The 20,729-nt window shown below is 41.6% G+C and overlaps 1 protein-coding gene across 2 annotated transcripts; it reads left to right on the forward strand.

Moving 5' to 3' along the window:
* The first annotated feature begins 427 nt into the window (after positions 1-427).
* LOC140371651 (uncharacterized) lies at positions 428-20,499 on the forward strand. 2 transcript variants are annotated; one of them, XM_072458835.1, is made up of 3 exons: positions 428-585; positions 5,911-6,430; positions 19,153-20,499. In XM_072458835.1, exons 2-3 carry the CDS (start codon positions 5,932-5,934, stop codon positions 20,340-20,342), a joined length of 1,689 nt encoding a protein of 562 aa, XP_072314936.1. In that variant the 5' UTR covers positions 428-585; positions 5,911-5,931; the 3' UTR covers positions 20,343-20,499. The 2 variants fall into 2 exon arrangements, with proteins under 2 accessions (XP_072314936.1, XP_072314935.1); XM_072458834.1 differs by lacking the exons at positions 428-585; positions 5,911-6,430 and adding an exon at positions 15,966-16,214 and having other exon boundaries at positions 19,053-20,499.
* The last annotated feature ends 230 nt before the right edge of the window (positions 20,500-20,729 follow it).

Raw genomic sequence — 20,729 nt, forward strand, 5'->3', positions numbered from 1 at the left:
CATTACATTTACAACTAGATAATGTGCAATGGCTGAAGCCATTGCGAATGTCTGCATTCTTGAGTAAAAGTACTGTGTGTAGTAAACTTTGACTTTATTCTTGTTAGGCTCGAGCCATGGAATGGAATGTTCATTTTTCATGTTCATGGAGAGTTATTTATATACATATTATGTATATATATATATATATATATATATATATATATATATTATATATATATATATATATAATATATATATAATATATATAATATATATATATTATATATATATATATATAATATTATATATATATAATATATAATATATATATATTATATATATTATATTATATATATATATATATTATTTATATATATATATATATATATATATAATATTATATATATCGTGAATTGTTAATTTATCCCCGTTTTATTTGTTTGATTTTCTCACCGGATGTGACGGAGTGTAGCTCCACCCACTCCTGTGCCTTCGGAAGCAAACCTCCTCCACACGGAGTCTGCTGCTGGACTCTCTCAGCTTCATCGCTTTGCTCTGATTAAACACAAGACCTACAACGGCTCCAACTCAACACAGCCGAAGGTAAGAGGAGAATGACATTATATTTGTACAGGAATGTGTTTCATTCACTTATATCCAGCGTTTAGGTCAACGTTTTAACTTGTTTGTGACGTTAGCTAGTCGGCTAACGCTACAAACCTAAAACAACAACACAAATGAAATGAAAACTCTTTTTCTCGGCTCGGCTGGATGTGAAGTGAATTACTGAGAGTGTTTCTACTTTTATTTTACATGTTTAATGCTTTTAATGAAAGATAAACGCGTTTTTACCGTTGTCCCAGCAACAATACGTAGCTTCACGCTGACGTCGTCATCCGGGTCACGTGACCTAGTAACGAGGGGTAAACAACACCTTAACTACCGCGTGTCACGTGGTTACGCAGAGCATTTGGAGCATCAGAAAAGCATCGTTATGAGCTGAAGATGTCACACGCTGGGCTCAAATGTTTTTCCAGGTGGACATATAATCATATCAATGTTTTCTTCTCAATCTTGAGTGTTGACGTGTGAAATGAGGCAGCATCATGAGCTAGTGTCAGCAGAGAAAAGACATCTAGATTGATAATAAACAATAATTATGCTAACTAGGCCTACATGAACTAACCGTTTATAAAGTGACGACTGCAGACGTAGCTCCACTTTGATTTTGGGCTCCATGTCTTGCCATCTTCGACTCGTTTGATCGCTTGTAGCCGCTGAGTTTGTATTTGACCTTTTACTGCTGGTATAATGTAGAAGGAAACATTTTCTTCTCGCCAAGTGTGATTTGAACTTCCAAAAACTGAGACACGCATCAATACTGTTTTAGTGTCGTTTTAGAGATCGATCAGAATGACTGCTAGCTTACTCGGTAGTCAAGGTGTTGTGAGGGGGAAGTGACCCGGATGTTGTGACGTAGCGTGAAGCTGTGTATTACTTTACACATGTATTGCTTTTGTCCCCGTTGTCCCAGCAACAATAAAACTACCGGAAGTTAAAGTTTTTTTTGTTTTTGTGATTTAATGATAATTTCCATGAATACATCCATTCATGTGAAAGTCTGCAATAGACGGTTAACAGACGTACAAGGACTAATAAGGATGAGTAATGAAAGTAAAAGTACATGAAATGTAGTTAAAGAGGAGAGAAGAGTTGTAGTTGAGTTAATTGTCTCCAGAGGTTCAGTTCCAGGTTGTTTTTCACTCCTTTCTTTCATGTGCTTCAGAGATGAAAAGCAGAGTTCCTTATGAAATACACTGAAAAGTAACAAAAAAGTGACACCTCCAGCACTGAGAGATAAAGAAGTAACAGTTGAAATATAGCCGCAAGCGGCAATGATCGGCCCTCGCCACGCCGCCGCCACACCGCCGCCACGCCGCAAGAGGAGGGGGCGCTAACGCGCCCCAATTGTCCTTTTATCACGCCTACTGCTGAATCTGTGACGCTGTCACATGTTCTCCCCTTTGTTTTACCATCAAAAAGCAATTTTATTTTGAATTCTTGGCAAAATGTGCGGCTTTGCCGCACAGACACCGTGACTCTTTGAATGAAAATGTGGATAACTTTTGATGGTCCTGAAGATGAGTCTCACCAAATTTCAGGTTAATAGGGCTGACGCCCTGGGAGGAGTTTGTGAAAGTCTAAAGTGTAAACATGTTCTGGCCCCATTGGAATAACATGGGAGGTTTCGGTCATCGTTACGGCAACGCCATAACAATTATGACATGGGTCTCATTGACTTTTTTGATGGGGATGCTAAAATTGAGTTGTGTGTCAAATTTCATATAATTTCGCAAAACTAAACATTTAACCTCCATATAAAATCTGTAGGGGGCGCTGTGGCGCCAAATGAATTTATTTCACTTCAAGTAGGTTTAGGGCAAAGAGTTTAACAACTGATTCTAATTTGACGCAATTCGGACTTTATCTGCGCAAACGGCAGAAATTTTAAATATGGGAGATTTCTGAAATTTTAGTTACAGTTTGCGGCTTCGCCGCACAGAGACCGTGAGAGGTATCAATGTAATTTGGATAACTTTTGATGTCCCACTCCTCAGTAGCATTTTCACCAAATTTCAGCTTTTTAGGGCCAACGCCCTGGGAGGAGTTCGTAATAGTACGACGTTTGGAAAGACTCCGAAGTCATGTTTAGCCATTTTTGAAGCAATATGGCCGACATTTGGTTCGGGGGACGGCGTTGCCGTAATAATATTTTTTACTTCTCTTGTCACCATCTACCTCTGCGCCAAATTTCATGATTCTACGATCAGATTTTTTTTGGGTCATTTCCCATCTCTCAATGCATTTTTGGTACATTTGGTGGCGCTGACGCGCCAATTTTTTTTATTTTAGAAAAGGGAAATAGCCAGAATGTAGAGAGGCACGATTTTTAGAGGTGTGCAAATTTTTGTGACTTTTCGTCAATGTTCACTGGGTGAAAAATAGGGGGGTTGGTCCCGAGAAGAAGAAGAAAGAAAGAAAGAAAGAAAGAAAGAATAATATTCCGATGCGAAAACAATGTTTCCCATTTTTCAAATATCATAAACTATACATTTTCGGAAAGCGCTCGCGCTTTCCTACCTCATGGTGTGGGTCCCTGGTCACTGACGGGTACTTTCGATAATTTTGAGTGGGCTCCGCCCACTTTGTGTTTTTGGCCCTCTATACAGTAATAATGTTCAATTTTTGCATTACATGCTTATATGCACGGAACATGCAAGAGATGGGGAACGTATTCGTGAGCTACTTAGCGCAAATGAGTGCTTTATATGGGGATGACGACCGCTTCGCGGTCGTCATCTCAATGTAAAGTGCTCGTTTAGTGCGAACTTTTGCACGGGCTTCGCCCGTTTACAACGGTAATGTTCCATTTTCCTACAACTAATTAGTATGCACGGGGCGTGCATGAGTGGAGGAGTGCGTTAGTGAGTGTTTGGAAGTGGGCGAGCGCTTCGCGCTCGATTTCGTGCGCACTACGTGCGCACTTTCGCAGCCGTGCTTCGCACGGCCTTACGAGATTAATAGGCCTCTCGCCAGCTTGTAGCGCTCGGGCCTAATTAGATAAATCATTCACATATTAAAGGTCTGTTGTTTTAAGTAGTGCAAATATCAAATAAATAAAACTATTGTCATTTATTTATATAATTTGATAATGAGTCATCATTAATTACATCCCCAATTGTTCTTTTTACATCTTCAATTTAATTTTGTTACGCCCAAAATCACAACAACAGTTGCCTCTGAGGGCGACAGTGAAAAAGGAGATTAATCAATGTCCGTGGGGACGAGGGACGATGTCCCAGAGTCCTCTGTCCTTAGACCCTCCTTCTGCAGGAAGAACTACAGAAAACCTCTTTGGGGAAAAGTATAAACCTGGAGGAGTTCCAGAGTGAAGGAGAGATCTGACTCTCACAGACGGACGCGAGAGAGACAGTGGAGCTGGAGCCACTCAGGAGGAGAACCAGTTCTTTGGGAGGAGAACCAGTTCTTTAGGAGGAGAACCAGTTCTTTGGGAGGAGAACCAGTTCTTTAGGAGGAGAACCAGTTCTTTGGGAGGAGAACCAGTTCTTTGGGAGGAGAACCAGTTCTTTGGGAGGAGAACCAGTTCTTTAGGAGGAGAACCAGTTCTTTGGAGAACCAGTTCTTTAGGAGGAGAACCAGTTCTTTGGGAGGAGAACCAGTTCTTTGGGAGGAGAACCAGTTCTTTGGGAGGAGAACCAGTTCTTTGGGAGGAGAACCAGTTCTTTAGGAGGAGAACCAGTTCTTTGGGAGGAGAACCAGTTCTTTGGGAGGAGAACCAGTTCTTTGGGAGGAGAACCAGTTCTTTAGGAGGAGAACCAGTTATTCGGGAGGAGAACCAGTTCTTCGGGAGGCGAACCAGTTCTTTAGGAGGAGAACCAGTTATTCGGGAGGAGAACCAGTTCTTCGGGAGGAGAACCAGTTCTTCGGGAGGAGAACCAGTTCTTTTGGAGGAGAACCAGTTCTTTGGGAGGAGAACCAGTTCTTCGGGAGGAGAACCAGTTCTTCGGGAGGAGAACCAGTTCTTCCAGGCAGATGAATGACCATATGGAGTAGAGACCGCTTCACCAGGAGCATCTGGGTCCACAGGTCCTCTGGGATAGAAGGGAGTGAGAAAATAAAAATAAAAGGCTAGAACTGGAGGCTACACTAACATTGTCCAGTGTGACTATCTGCTCAGATAAAGCGTCTCGTACATGTTTAGGGCCAAGCTCAATGACCTCCAGTTTTTTCAGGGTTAAGAAGCAGATTTTAAGTGTCATCCAGGTTTTTATATTCTTCACACTCTGATCGTGTTTCATTGATAAATACAGGTGAGTGTCATCTGCATATGATGAGGAATTGACAAAAGTAAAAGTATTTAACACTATTATTACTTTACGTCTTCTTTTTCTGTGTTCATGGTAGATCTAAAAGTCCAGTTCCAGTGTGGAAAGACATGGAAAAGCATTACAGCTGTGATGACATTTTCCCACTCAAGCAACTTAATATCACACATGAGTATCCACACTGGAGAGAAGCCTTACAGCTGTCATGTTTGTGAGAAGGCATTTTCAAGCAGCTTAATAAAACACAATAACAGAGTCCACACTGTTGAAAAGCCTTAGCCTTATCAGATGCTTGTGTTTTCATATCAATCACCTGCCTATGTTCATGTTTTACCGTTCCCTCTGCCGTTGTACTCAGTAAAACATATTTTGTCTCCTGAACATTTGTCGTCAGTGTTTTTGGTTTGTGTCTCTTGAAGAAGAAAACAATGTGCTTTTGTTTTAGTCGAGTCTCTCAAACCCTGAGCATTGAGAGACGCCTGCCGTGTGGGGCGGGCTGCGGCCTCATGAGTTTGAGCCCGGCTTTCACCTGTTTGCTGCATGTCGTTCCCCAGTCTCATTCCCATTTCATGCTGCACTGTCCTGTCAAAGCCTACAGGCCAAAAAATCATCTGGGGAAAAAAGTACTCAGATTGTTAAATACAAAGGGTCAAACATGACTCTCCCACTTTAGCCTCATTCACACAAACACATTTCATTGTTTCACTGTTTGTTCATTGATGTCGCAACATCTTTTTGCCCAAATGTTGAATGTAAACATGTTTGAGTGACAGAGCTCTGGGTCAGACTGGTTTGATGCTGTCGGTCCTCACCCAAAGCCAGAGCCTGTTACACTGTCCACATTCTTATAGAAACTGTCAAGTCCTGTTCATTTCATAACTCACTGAAACTTGTGAAAAATATTCTAATTTTTTCCATAACAACACCACTCTCAACAGTGATGAGGAATTGACAAAAGTGTAAGTTCTTTATATAACACTTTTATTATACTTTACGTCCTCTTTTTCTGTGTTCATGGCAGATCTAAAAGTCCATCAGAAGAATGGGGTTCACCTTTGACCAGTGTGGAGAGACATGGAGGTCTGATGCTGCACTCAAGAAACACTACAGAACCCACACAGGAGAAAAGCCATACGAGTGTGACCAGTGTGGAAACCGTTTTTCTACAGCAAGTCATCTCAAAACACACACCAGAATCCACACTGGAGAGAAACCTTACAGCTGTGATGTTTGTGAGAAGGCGTTTATAACCTCGAGCAACTTAGCAACACACATGAGAGTCCACACTGGAGAGAAACCTTTTGAGTGTGACCAGTGTGAAAAGGGTTTTAGAACATCAAATGAGCTCTCGCTTCACTACAGAACCCACACAGGAGAAAAACCATATGAGTGTGACCAGTGTGGAAACAGTTTTTCTACAGCAAGTGCTCTCAAAAGACACACCAGAATCCACACTGGAGAAAAACCTTACAGTTGTGATTTTTGTGAGAAGGCATTTTCCCAGTCGAGCACATTAATCTCACACATGAGAGTCCACACTGGTGAGAAACCTTACAGCTGTGATGTTTGTGAGAAGGCGTTTTCAGACACAAGCAACTTGATAAAACACATGAGAATCCACACTGTTGAAAAGCCTTAGCCTTATCAAATGCAAATGGCCTCTGTAGGACATAGGTGTCCAAAAAGACATTACCTTTTCATAATTCAAGACACAAAATATTAGAAGGTTGGAAGAATGTTCCCCATCCCCCACACCCCCTCCCCCCTTTGGGTCAACACCTCTGATAAAGAACACAGAGGACACCAAATGGGTCCAAGGACCTGACCCCTGTGGAGAAGTGGAATCGTCCACTGTAACAAATCCTCTTGTTCTGCTGGATGGAAACTTTCTTGATTGAGATTACTTTCAGTCCAGGTCACACCCCATTTTCTAAGTATATATTTTCAATTTTTAATAAAAAATATTTTGGCTAAAATATGAGGTTTTCTTCAATTACTTTTAGGCTTTGTCAACCATTCACTCACCAATGCAAGTTCCTAGTCTGTGATTTTTGTTCACTAACAATGGCTATAATAAAAGGTTTTCTGATTCTGTTTTCACACATGTAAATGGTTTTTCAAGTTTGACTGTGCGTCCACGTCATCAGGAGTTAAGTTAGTCACATCTTCTTTGATATTAAGAAGATTCCCAGCCTGACGAAGGCCCAGCTGCCGAAACATTGCCTCTTTACCAATAAACTTTTATTTGCAAGTAAGACAGTGAGCGGGATTTCTTTATCTATTTCTGTTAAAAACAGAGAAGAAATATAATTATTGATTAGAAATTAATTGTTACATAAAGACTTGACATTTAGCACAAGTCTCACTTTGGTTTTTGAAGAGCAACACAACGTCTTCCCACGTGGTACATGAACGAAATGTCTGATTAACGGTTTCACGGATGGAATGTTTATATTTGTGATTTGTTATAGTTAAAATTGGCATAATAGGGGAAACCATGTCCAGTGTTTCCGACTGCCAGAGGGCACTAGAGCCACTGCGAACCTTTTCTTGCGTTTGTCCATTTTAGGATATTGTTTGCAGTGACCTAGAGCGGGCATTAGTGTGTAGAAAGTTGTGTGTAGAATGGTCTAACGAAGACAGGGTTGTGAGGGGCGTGAAGGAAGTAAACAGTCACTCATGTGCGGGAACGCCCACAGAGAAAACTCTTCTGAGAAACCCTGGCCCTTTTTGATATATTGGCCAGATGTTTAAGTATGTACACAGAGGAGACTACAGGCTTCTCACTTGAAATCTAACAAGTCTTTGAAGAGTTCTTGACCAAACCCGAGAAGAACAATTAATCCGTTCTGTGTAGTGAGAGTAGATTGTGTCTGTGCAGCTGGAGTTTTCTTTGCACCGCGACACGTTATCAGCCCAAAGCAGAGCGAGTGACTGTCCGACCCGAACGCCAAAATAAATTCACTATTTTCCCCGTTTACAGTCACTGAGTTCACTCCATCTCAAGTTAAAGGACCCACCAAAACCATGAAAGTCCCACATGAACCTAAAACCTGTGGAAATAATAAAGAGTGTCAACAACATTCCTTCACGTCTTGGACTCGGAAGGGGGAAACATGCTGTGGAATCTGACTGAAGGACATGGGACTCGCGGGGCCATTCGGACGCAGGCGTTGGCTAAATGGCAACAGGAGTCGGGGCTTGATTGGCAAGAGAGACGAGCCACAGGAACCAGAAGCCAATCAGGGAACAGGGCTTCCACAGCAGGTCTTTGGAGTGCTCTGGACTGCAGCTCGTGTTTGTGTGGATGACCTGGTCTATAGATGACAGCTCTTTGTTCACTGAGCCTCAGATGAACACTCAGGCTCAGCGTTTACACGGAATCAAAACTAGATTTAAGGATAATTTTACAATGAAAGCAGCAATTTGTTTTTTATCGGAAGGAAATATGATCTGGCAACACGCGTCGCAACCAAATGTTACGTTATTAATTAAATCAAATTGTAGTCGAGTGTCTCAAAAAAGTATAGTGTGTTATATATATCTGTAGATGAAAGGGCTCAACGCGTCGTGAGTTTTTGCCCAGTAAAAACTTAAAATCACAAAAAATGCTCAGTGTGTATCATAATATGTTAATTAATGAATCTCCCAATGTGGAAAAATCCAGTTTTAAATGTGTTGAAAACAGTGTTGTCGTTATGTTTGTGTTAAAATAAAGAATTAGACGAGCTGTACCTGATGTATACATCTTAAAAACATTAAAAACAGAGATAGTTCATAAGAAACTGATATTGCTCACTTACCCAGGTCAATAGAGCGTCCTAATGATTCACCCAGATGACTTTTTAAGTGCTAGTCACCCCTGTGCAGAATTTACCGCCACAGTAAAACTAATGTAACACGTCTTCTGTGCGGGTGTACGTGTATCGTGGGTGTAGAAATAATACCAGGAGAAGGACAGCTCCTCGGGATAGCTTTTATTGTACGTCCCGAACGTTACAGGCAACACGTCAACAACACCGAAAGTAGACTCCCCTCTTTTACCTGCTCACGTGACCACCGTGAGCCATATCCTTCCACCCTACAAAATAGTTCCATCCAAATTGAACAAACAATTTAATCTTACATACTTCCCTCTCTTTAAATGAAATGTCCTCATTTCTTATAAAATACCAAAACCCAAGGGAAAACATTTATACAACCATTGTATGAACAAACAATCTAATATAATTATTTTTGTTATCGTTTTTTTAAATAACACCTCCATCTCAGGAGAGAAGACGCTGAGGCTTCCGAACAAGGCGACCACTCCTAGTAGCTACCTCACCACTAGAGGGAACTTGTGGTGGCAGTGGAGCTCCATGAGAGACTCTTCCAGTTGGTCTCCTTAATGAAGGAACAGCAGTCATATTAGTCCCTGCTGCCTGGTTCGTAACAGTTTGACCAAAACACAATGGAAGCGAACCAGACAAAGCAGTGTACCTTGGAACTGTGTCCCCAGAAATAGATGTCGTCACATCTGAAATAGTGATTTCAGAGCTGTAAGGTTTTAACCGATCATAGTGAATGACCTTTGGTGCAGCTTGTAAATAAGTTCACTATCATCCACAGATACCACCTTAAACGGTCCAGTCCAGTTTGGGCAAAGTTTTTGTCTCTGTGTAGTGTGGTCATCCAACCAAACAAGATCACCCCATACATACGGCTCGAACTTAACCTGTCTGTTGTAATAGTGCTCACGCTTTAGTTGTTCCTCACGGTGCAGGCGAACAGCTTCAAAAGCAGAATTCAAGCGTGAAACCAACTCTGAGCCATAGTTCTGTGGACTATAACAATCTCCGGGTGATGAAACTTGAATGTGAGCAGGTAGCCTGGGCTCCCGGCCATGAGCAAGGAAATAAGGTGAATATCCGGTGCTTGAGTGAGGTGTAGAGTTAAAAGAAAGAACCACAGATGGCAAATAGTCCCATTCACCTATATTGCTCTGAATAAGTCTACCCAACAGTCCTTTCAAAGTCCCATTAAACCGCTCCAACATACCATTTCCCCATGGATGATATGGCGAAGTCCTCTTCTTTGTGATGTTTAGTCTCTGACATATTGTCAGAATGATGTCCGACTCATACTGCCGACCCTGATCAGAAAACAATTCCTCAGGAAGACCATGTTCAGGAATAAACCTCTCACAAAGCAACTGTGCTACTGTAGCAGCCTTTTGACCACACATAGCATACGCATTTACATATTTAGTGAAATGATCCTGTACAACAAGTATATATCTGTTTCCCGCAGCAGTTATAGGAAGTTCCGTAATGTCAGTACACACAAATTGAAATGGTCTATCAGCCTGAATAGATTGTAAAGGAGCCTTTCGCTGTGGTACTGGCTTCCTGAAAGATTCACATGACTTGCACAGGTTACAGAAATTCTCAATATCAGTTCTCATTCCTGGCCAATAACACATTGACAGGGCTTTTTTAAATGTGAGCTCAGCACTGTAGTGTCCAGAGCAAGGGTTGCCATGTAATAAATGCATGGTTTGTACAACAAGTGAAGATGGTATTAACACTTGATAAACCATAGACTGACCTGGTGCACTATGACCTTCCCGACAGAGTAAATTATCACAGTCTCAGCTTAGGAAACTGCCACCAAAGTTTTCGTTGAGTTTTTCCTTTAACCTGTCTGAGGTAAGGACGTCTCTTGTCTCGTACCCAGCAATAAACTTCTGAAATAACTGAGTCTGCCAGTCGTGCAGACACAATATCAGCATTGTTAGCAGAAAAAGTCTGTGTTAGTGTGGCAACACACCTGTGCAATATCACTGTCCACAAAACACCTCTGTGATGGTACATTAGTCTTAACCGTGGGTTCCAGAGTTGAATCCGCCAACTCTGAATCTGGTTTGTCAGTTATTTTAGTAAAAGTGTGACTAACAGAAGAGGGTGAAACTGTCTCCTCTTTTCACTCCATGTCAAGTTAAAGGAGCCACCAAAACCATGAAAGTCCCACATGAACCTAAAACCTGTGGAAATAATAAAGACTCAACAAAATTCCTTCAAGTCTTGGACTCGGAAGGACTGGGAAGGGGGAAATATGCTGTGGAATCTAACTGAAGGACATGGGACTCGGGTGGCTTTTCGGACACAGGCGTTGGCTAAATGGCAGCAGGAGGCGGAGTTTGATTGACCCACAGAAACCAGAAGCCAATCAGGGAACAGGGCTTCCACAGCAGGTCTTTGGAGTGCTCTGGACTGCAGCTCGTGTTTGTGTGGATGACCTGGTCTATAGATGACAGCTCTTTGTTCACTGAGCCTCAAATGAACGCTCAGGATCAGCGTTTACACGGAATCAAAACTAGATTTAAGGATAATTTTACAGTAAAAGCAGCAATGTCTTTTATCGGAAGGAAATATGATCTGGCAACACGCAACGCACCCAAAAGTTACGTTATTAATTAAATCAAACTATAGTCAAGTGTCACAAAAAAAGTATAGTTTGTTATATATCTGTAGATGAAAGTGTTCAACGTGTCTTGAGTTTTTGCCCAGTAAAACCTTAAAATCATCAAAAATGCTCAGTGTGTGTCATGTTATGGAAAAATAATAATAAGAATCTGGCCCTCTGCCTGGTTTCAATTTCGATTCAATTCTAATTCAATTCAATTCATTTTTGTGACGCCCAAAGTCACAGCCTGACATCTACATGTCTGAACACCCTCACACCAGAGCAATCAGCTGCTTTTGTTCTTAAGAGCCGGTAAACTTCCTGCCTTCCCAATCGAATAAAAGGAACCACGGGTGTCCAGGACGAGCCTGTTGTCTTTAAGGTGTCGGCAGTCAAAATGTAAATGTAAACCCTGTATTCTCTGGTTGTCCTTTTGCCTGTGCCATTTGCATCTATGTCCTCTAAGACCGGCTTGTGAATTGTAAATGTGGAATGGTCATGTGACCATCTGTGATTAAAGGAAGGGGCCAGAGGTGGGACGAGAGGGACTAGGGAGAGACACATTTTGGGAAGCAGGCAAGAGACAGACGCGTGGACTCGGCCTTCCATGAGAATGGCCGAGTCCACACGAGTTTCTTTCTGATTCAGCCACAAGATTAAACAGTTTACTTTTGAAACGAGACAACTTGCTTCTTTGTCTTATCAAGAGATTTTTGCCACCACAGTCATAATATGTTAATTAATGAATCTCCAAAAGTGGAAAAATCCAGTTTTAAATGGAAACAGTGTTATCGTTATGTTTGTGTTAAAATAAAGAATTGAGCTGTACCTGATGTTTACATCTTAAAAACATTAAAAACAGAGACACTTCATAAGAAACTGTCATTGCTCACTTACCTGGGTCATTACAGCGTCCTAATGATTCACCCAGATGAGTTTTTAAGTGCTAGTCACCCCTTTCGGAGCAGAATTTACCGCCGCAGTAAAATTAACGACAGCTAGCATGCTAACGGCATGGGGAACAGGGAACAGGGCTTCCACAGCAGGTCTTTGGAGTGCTCTGGACTGCAGCTCGTGTTTGTGTGGATGACCTGGTCTATAGATGACAGCTCTTTGTTCACTGAGCCTCAGATGAACAGTCAGGTTCAGCGTTTACACCGGATGAACGCTCAGGCTGACCGCTGCTGAAGATGACCGCGTGTTATGAGAGAAGATCACATTCTTCTGAGGTTTTGCACAGATTACAGTCACATATTTTGGTCACAAAGATGATCTTCTCCTTTTCTCCTAAACTCGTTTGCTTCACAGAAATGAACATATCTGCCATTTTGAAGCTTCACCACAATCCCACTTTTGATAAATCCACTTCTCAAATCCAAATCAAATGCACAAAGCATTTCCCTCCGCTCCTTTTTCAGAAACAAAACTGCCAACGAAGTTCATATAGTTCACCCAAACTACAAACAAATAATGTGCACTGTCCCTTTAAATCAGACATAACCAGAGTAAGAGGGCCAAACAAGGCCAAACCTACAACACCAAATGTTCATAATAGAACCTTATAGCTGTGCAAATGATGAAACTGTCCAGCGACTTTGACCAACTGGAAAAGCATGCACGTATTGACTTTATTTCTGACTTACTGCTCTACTGTTTAAACCCTGTACGTGCTATTTCACCTTCCCCTCCCGACAGTTCCCAGCGCGCATCGTCTCCGGTTTTGGTTTAGTTCCCACTGATTCCAAGGCAGCTGACAAACACAGTGGGATGCCTCAGAAGATGAGCAAGAATCTGAAAAAAATGTCTTTGGCCTTGTCCGAATAGCCACCCGAGTCCCATGTCCTTCAGTCAGATTCCACAGCATGTTTCCCTCTTCCGAGTCCAAGACGTGAAGGAATGTTGTTGACACTCTTTATTATTTCCACAGGTTTTAGGTTCATGTGGGACTTTCATGGTTTTGGTGCCTCCTTTAACTTGACATGGAGTGAACTCAATTGTGCAAGTTCTCCCACTTAAAAATATGAGAGATGCCTGTAATTGACAACACAGGTATATCACAGGTAAAAAAAAAAAAAGACGGAAATAGAAGGTTTTAGCCCGGCGTCGGTAAACGGCCTGCTGTACCTATGCTCTGTGTTGTGTCAGAAACGTCTGTTCAAAGAACTCAGACTCAAACTCCTTTTGTTCCCCATTCTGTCGTAAACACTTTGCACTTTATCTAACGCTCGTGTTCAACCAAACTATTGTGTACATGTGTGTTTAAAGAATGTTTTTATGATCATGTTTTTGAAGTAAACGGAAGAATGACCATTGGTTTTGTCGATGCCTATGTGTTTCTCTGCAGTCGGACACAAATATACCATTAGCATTTAAATATCTGTGATTGTTATTGCCTCTTTTCTCCTTGATTTCCTTTAAAACATTTTGCTGCAAGACGTTTCCCGTCACAGTCCAGTCAAGGCCACAGTCACGTGACCTCAAGCGTCCAGGTCACGGAGCAGAAATAATCCAACAGTTTGCATCACGCCACACGTCACTGAAGTCGGGAAGAAGCACAAAAAGCAGGGCCTAAATCATCTTGCAGCGTGTTTCAGGCTTTGGATAAACCATTCGAGACTTAAGCTACTTCAGACTCACTTTGGTCACCTTGAGTGTGAAGAACTTTATAAATAAAAGTTCCCCTCTCGATTTCACACAAATGATGCCACGTCCAGGATCATTTATGTCACTAAGAATATTTCCACTCAGTAAGAGTGGCAGAGCGGGCGGAGGCAGAGCGGGCGGAGGCAGAGCGGGCGGAGGCAGAGCGGGCGGAGGCAGAGCGGGCGGAGGCAGAGCGGGCGGAGGCAGAGCGGGCGGAGGCAGAGCGGGCAGAGGCAGGGCGGGCAGAGGCAGAGCGGGCAGAGGCAGAGCGGGCAGAGGCAGAGCGGGCAGAGGCAGAGCGGGCAGAAGCAGAGCGGGCAGAAGCGAGACAGATGAGTGTGAGCGCTTTGGATTCTTCTACTTAAATCTTCAACGATGAGATCATTCAAATGTTCGAACTTAATTTCAAAACTAAGTCAAGACAATTGGATGTTTTTTTTACCCATTTGAAGACTTGAAGAACCTATAACCTTTTTAGACTTCTTTATAGTCCAACTAAGAATTACTCAAATTCTGCATTGTATTTATATTGTTCTTTTTCCTTTGAACTCGCTCTTGTTCCTTGACTTTAAAGGAAAGTCTGCAAAGTCATAACCCCTGCACGGTGAGAAATACAACTACGAAACAAAGTCTGAGGAATAAAGTCTGGCGGTAATGCAACACTCGGATGCCAACCGCCATAAAACAACAACAACAACACCCTCCTTACACCCGTCCAGACCCGGTATAGCGCTTGCCCAGCAACCCAACGGTCAGAGGTTTGATTTGTCCCCGTCGTTGTGTCCTTCGGCAAGACCCTTCATCCACAGCGCCTGGAATGAAAGAATGGTTAGTGGTGGTCAGAGGGGCCTATGGCGTAGATTGTCAGCCTCGTTTACGCCAGTCTGCCCCAGGCTACAGTAGTACCTTCACCATCAGAGTGTGGGATGAAAGAATAATGACAACAGGGTACAACGTGTGGAGAGGCTTCGACCAGTCTGAAGCACAATTGTAAGACATTATTATTATTTTACTATTATTATTGAATTTATTATTACTATTATTGCTATTATAGTGTTGTTATTAGTATTACTCTTATTATTGTTGTTGTTTTTGTTATTGTTATTATTATTACTCTTATTATTGTTATTATTATTACAATTATATTATATTATTATTATTAACAGCAGTATTGTTGTTATTATTATTATTACTTTTTATTTGATCTCATAATGTATGGAGTGTTCATCCATCCATTTTCTACCACTTGTTCCCTTTCAGGGTCGCGGGTGACTGGAGCCTATCCCAGTGACTTCGGGCCTTAGGCGGGGTACATCCTGGACAGTGGCCAACTTGTCGCAGGACTAACACAGAGACATAGACATTACAGACAGCTATTCACTCTCACATTCATTCACTAGGGCCAATTTAGAGTCACCAATTTTTACCTGACACATGCATGTCTTTTATTGGTCTGGTCCGGGAATCGACACTTGTATGGAGTGTTTTACGTCTTTATTTACTCCTATTGAAGCGTGTGGATGATTGTGGAGTAGATTATTGTCCTTCTGTTGATCTTCTTTATCAAATACGTTTCGCTGACAAAAGGTCGACATGATTCTTTCTGCTGCAGGATCTCAGCGTCTGCGGTCGTGTTCATGCCATTGCGCCACTGAGCCACACGGGGGCGCTGTTTGAACGTGTTTTTGTGTCGGAGAGATGCAAGTGAAAGACATTAAATATTCTGACTAAGTGGAAGCTCTTTCACTCTGTATTTCAGCAGCAGCAGATCATTTAACTTCAACAGTCATTTGACATAATTCGGATTTATTTCAACTTCTCCTCCGTCTTCTCAAGTTGTTTTATGGTTTATGCATGTTTCATTCCGGCATCTGCTAGTGCTGACCATGGTGCTGACCGCAGCGTTACCGGCCTGGCCCCTTTAAGAGAGAGGAGGGCATTGTGGGTAGCCGGAAGTGTGTTGTTGTTTTGGCTGTGTGTTTCTGCCGCCGCTGATCCGCTTGTCCTGCATTCTGCTTCATGAAACCAAATAAAATCGTGTTGCAACGAGTCGTGTTCCTGCTCAGCCTCTGCACCGCGGTCAGGAGTTTACTGGGCAGAGGAAGAAAGTAACGAACACAAGAAGAAGAAGCAAACCTCCTCCACACGGAGTCTGCTGCTGGACTCTCTCAGCTTCATCGCTTTGCTCTGATTAAACACAAGACCTACAACGGCTCCAACTCAACACAGCCGAAGGTAAGAGGAGAATGACATTATATTTGTACAGGAATGTGTTTCATTCACTTATATCCAGCGTTTAGGTCAACGTTTTAACTTGTTTGTGACGTTAGCTAGTCGGCTAACGCTACAAACCTAAAACAACAACACAAATGAAATGAAAACTCTTTTTCTCGGCTCGGCTGGATGTGAAGTGAATTACTGAGAGTTTTTCTACTATTATTTTACATGTTTAATGCTTTTAATGAAAGATAAACGCGTTTTTACCGTTGTCCCAGCAACAATACGTAGCTTCACGCTGACGTCGTCATCCGGGTCACGTGACCTAGTAACGAGGGGTAAACAACACCTTAACTACCGCGTGTCACGTGGTTACGCAGAGCATTTGGAGCATCAGAAAAGCATCGTTATGAGCTGAAGATGTCACACGCTGGGCTCAAATGTTTTTCCAGGTGGACATATAATCATATCAATGTTTTCTTCTCAATCTTGAGTGTTGACGTGTGAAATGAGGCAGCATCATGAGCTAGTGTCAGCAGAGAAAAGACATCTAGATTGATAATAAACAATAATTATGCTAACTAGGCCTACATGAACTAACCGTTTATAAAGTGACGACTGCAGACGTAGCTCCACTTTGATTTTGGGCTCCATGTCTTGCCATCTTCGACTCGTTTGATCGCTTGTAGCCGCTGAGTTTGTATTTGACCTTTTACTGCTGGTATAATGTAGAAGGAAACATTTTCTTCTCGCCAAGCGTGATTTGAACTTCCAAAACCAGAGACACTTTAGGCATCAATACTATTTTGTATACTGTATACTGTTCTGGACTCTGGGGACAGAAGGGTCCTGGCTAAACTCACATCTATGCTGGACCATGAGTGTCGCCCCCTGCAGGACACTAACCCTAACCCACTCTGGAGAGCAGCTTCAGTGACTGATTCACCCTCGTTGTGTGAAGGAGAGAACCTGCAGGTCTTTCCTTCTGCTGCTGTCAGACTTTATAACAAACACTGCCCTGAACACGTGCAGTACTTGACAGACTTAATCATGTGCAATACCGTCATATTCATATGCAATTCCTGTCATACTCACAAGCAATTAAGGCCATATTCATGTGCATACAACTGGTGTAAATAAGAGTGTTTACTTTACCATGAGTATTAGTATTATTTAGGCTAATGCTAGCTATTTTTACTTTACTTTATTTTATTATTTTTTTATTTATTTTTTTCCTCCATTCCCTATTAAGAGATGAAAGAAGTTTTGCTAATAAGAGTTTTTTGTTTTGTTCATAAGAGTTCTTCTATTAAGTGTTTTTTTTAAACTTTCCTATAAGTTATCTGTCCTTTCTACTGCGTTGTGACACCGAATTTTCCCCATGTGTGGACAATAAAGGAATATCTGTTTTAGTGCCCGGGATCGATCAGAATGACCGCTAGCTTACTCGATAGTCAAAGTGTTGTGAGGGGGAAGTGACCCGGATTTCCAAGAAGGACTAATAAGGATGAGTAATGAAAGTAAAAGTACATGAAATGTAGTTAAAGAGGAGAGAAGAGTTGTAGTTGAGTTAATTGTCTCCAGAGGTTCAGTTCCAGGTTGTTTTTCACTCCTTTCTTTCATGTGCTTCAGAGATGAAAAGCAGAGTTCCTTATGAAATACACTGAAAAGTGGCAAAAAAGTAACACCTCCAGCACTGAGAGATAAAGAAGTAACAGTTGAATTAGATAAATCATGAGATTGGATAAGGTAAAGTGAGATAAACCAAAGTCAAAGTAGCTTCACTGAGATGAAGCCCACGACACAGTTTCTTTACATTTGATTCAACTCTCATATTAAAGGTCTGTTTTTTTAAGTAGTGCAAATATCAAATGAATAAAACTATTGCCATTTATTTATATCATTTGATAATGAGGCATCGTTAATTACTAATTCATCTGGACAAAGAAAGTCACGTTTTAGAAGGTTTGAGTCAAATTTCCATTCTTTCTTTGATCTGGATCAACAGGAGAGAAAGTGGGTGGAGCCTCTGAACACGATGAACAGCTTATGCTCGCCACATTTAAAGATGCTAAATGTTTTTGCTGAATGTTGCTGTTTCTGTTGCTTGTTCAGACATGAGTCACTTGCCTGTCACAAGACGGTTCTGAAGTGATCTCAGGTGTGAACTGTTGCCCTTTTAGTCAACTGACCCAAACCACCATTTTTAGAGCCAATTACTTTCCCAGGAATGTTGTGTAGGAGCATTGCGACCCCTGCTGACCAATTTGTGCCATGACTAAAACATATTTTGTCTCCTCAACATTTGTCGTCAGTGTTTTTGGTTTGTGTCTCTTGAAGAAGAAAACAATGTGCTTTTGTTTTAGTCGAGTCTCTCAAACCCTGAGCATTGAGAGACGCCTGCCGTGTGGGGCGGGCTGCGGCCTCATGAGTTTGAGCCCGGCTTTCACCTGTTTGCTGCATGTCGTTCCCCAGTCTCATTCCCATTTCATGCTGCACTGTCCTGTCAAAGCCTACAGGCCAAAAAATCATCTGGGGAAAAAAGTACTCAGATTGTTAAATACAAAGGGTCAAACATGACTCTCCCACTTTAGCCTCATTCACACAAACACATTTCATTGTTTCACTGTTTGTTCATTGATGTTGCAACATCTTTTTGCCCAAATGTTGAATGTAAACATGTTTGAGTGACAGAGCTCTGGGTCAGACTGGTTTGATGCTGTCGGTCCTCACCCAAAGCCAGAGCCTGTTACACTGTCCACATTCTTATAGAAACTGTCAAGTCCTGTTCATTTCATAACTCACTGGAACTTGTGAAAATTACTCTCATGTATTCTTTTTCTGTGTTCATGGCAGATCTTTAAAACCATCAGAAGAATGGGGTTCACCTGTGACCAGTGTGGAAAGACATGGAGGTCTGCTTCTACACTCAAGAAACACTGCAGTACTCACACAGGAGAAAAACCATATGAGTGTGACCAGTGTGGAAACAGTTTTTCTACAGCAGGTGCTCTCAAGACCCACATCAGAGTCCACACTGGAGAAAAACCTTACAGCTGTGATGTTTGTGAGAAGGCATTTTCAAACTCGAACCATTTAATGAGACACACCAGAATCCACACTGGAGAAAAACCTTACAGCTGTGAAGATTGTGAGAAGGCATTTTCAAGCTCAAGCAGCTTAATATCACACATGAGAGTTCACACTGGAGAAAAACCTTACAGCTGTGATGTTTGTGAGAAGGCATTTTCAGACTCAAGCAGCGTAATACGTCACATGAAAGTCCACACTGGAGAGAAACCATATGAGTGTGACCAGTGTGGAAACAGTTTTTCTACAGCAAGTGATCTCAAAAAACACACCAGAATCCACACTGGAGAGAAACCTTACAGCTGTGATGTTTGTGAGAAGGCATTTTCCCAGTTAGGCAGCTTAATAAGACACATGAGAATCCACACTGGAGAAAAACGTTACAGCTGTGATGTTTGTGAGAAGGCATTTTCAAACTCAAGCCATTTAATAAGACACACCAGAATCCACAATGGAGAAAAACCTTACAGCTGTGATGTTTGTGAGAAGGCTTTTTCAAACTCAAGCCATTTAATAAGACACACCAGAATCCACACTGGAGAAAAACCTTACAGCTGTGATGTTTGTGAGAAGCCTTTTACCCAGTTAAGCAGCTTAATATCACACATGAGAATCCACACTGGAGAGAAACCTTACAGCTGTGATGTTTGTGAGAAGGCATTTTCAAACTCAAGCGACTTAATAAGACACACAAAAATCCACACAGGAGAGAAACCAAATGAGTGTGACCAGTGTGGAAACAGTTTTTCAACTGCAAGTCGTCTCAAGACCCACATCAGAATGCACACTGGAGAGAAACCTTACAGCTGTGATCATTGTGAGAAGGCATTTTCATACTCAAGCCATTTAATAAGACACAACAGAATCCACACTGGAGAAAAACCTTACAGCTGTGGTTTTTGTGAGAAGGCATTTTCAAGATCAAGCCATTTAATAAGACACACCAGAATTCACACTGGAGAGAAACCTTACAGCTGTGAGGTTTGTGACAAGGCATTTTCATACTCAAGCAACTTAATAAGACACATGAGAGTCCACACTGGAGAAAAACCTTAGTTTTATCAGATGCTTGTGTTTTCATATCAAACACCCGCTAATGTTCATGTTTTACCATAAATAAGCTCGTCATCTGGACACTGTTTTGTTGTTGTGTAGAATAATAAAACGTTTCGACTCCTTCAATGTTCAATTCAGTGAAGTGGAGTGAATTATGGGTTCATTCTGTTGTTTCTCATGTAAATACACAAGTCTTTTTCTGTAAAAAATAAAGACATATTTGCAATAGTGTGAACTCCTGTGATCTTGTGGCGTTGTCGTTCCACTCTGGGTCAAATACATGTTCTGTTGGCAAAACATATAAAAGTCAATGTTGTTTTTAAGATGGGCTGAATTTGAATACTTATACATTTAAACACATTTGTGTTGTATTGAAATAATATTGTC

The sequence above is a fragment of the Eucyclogobius newberryi genome, unplaced genomic scaffold (assembly GCF_026437365.1).
Source record: "Eucyclogobius newberryi isolate DKJ021-1_F unplaced genomic scaffold, fEucNew1.0.hap1 SCAF_22, whole genome shotgun sequence".
Taxonomy (NCBI): Eukaryota; Metazoa; Chordata; class Actinopteri; order Gobiiformes; family Gobiidae; genus Eucyclogobius; species Eucyclogobius newberryi.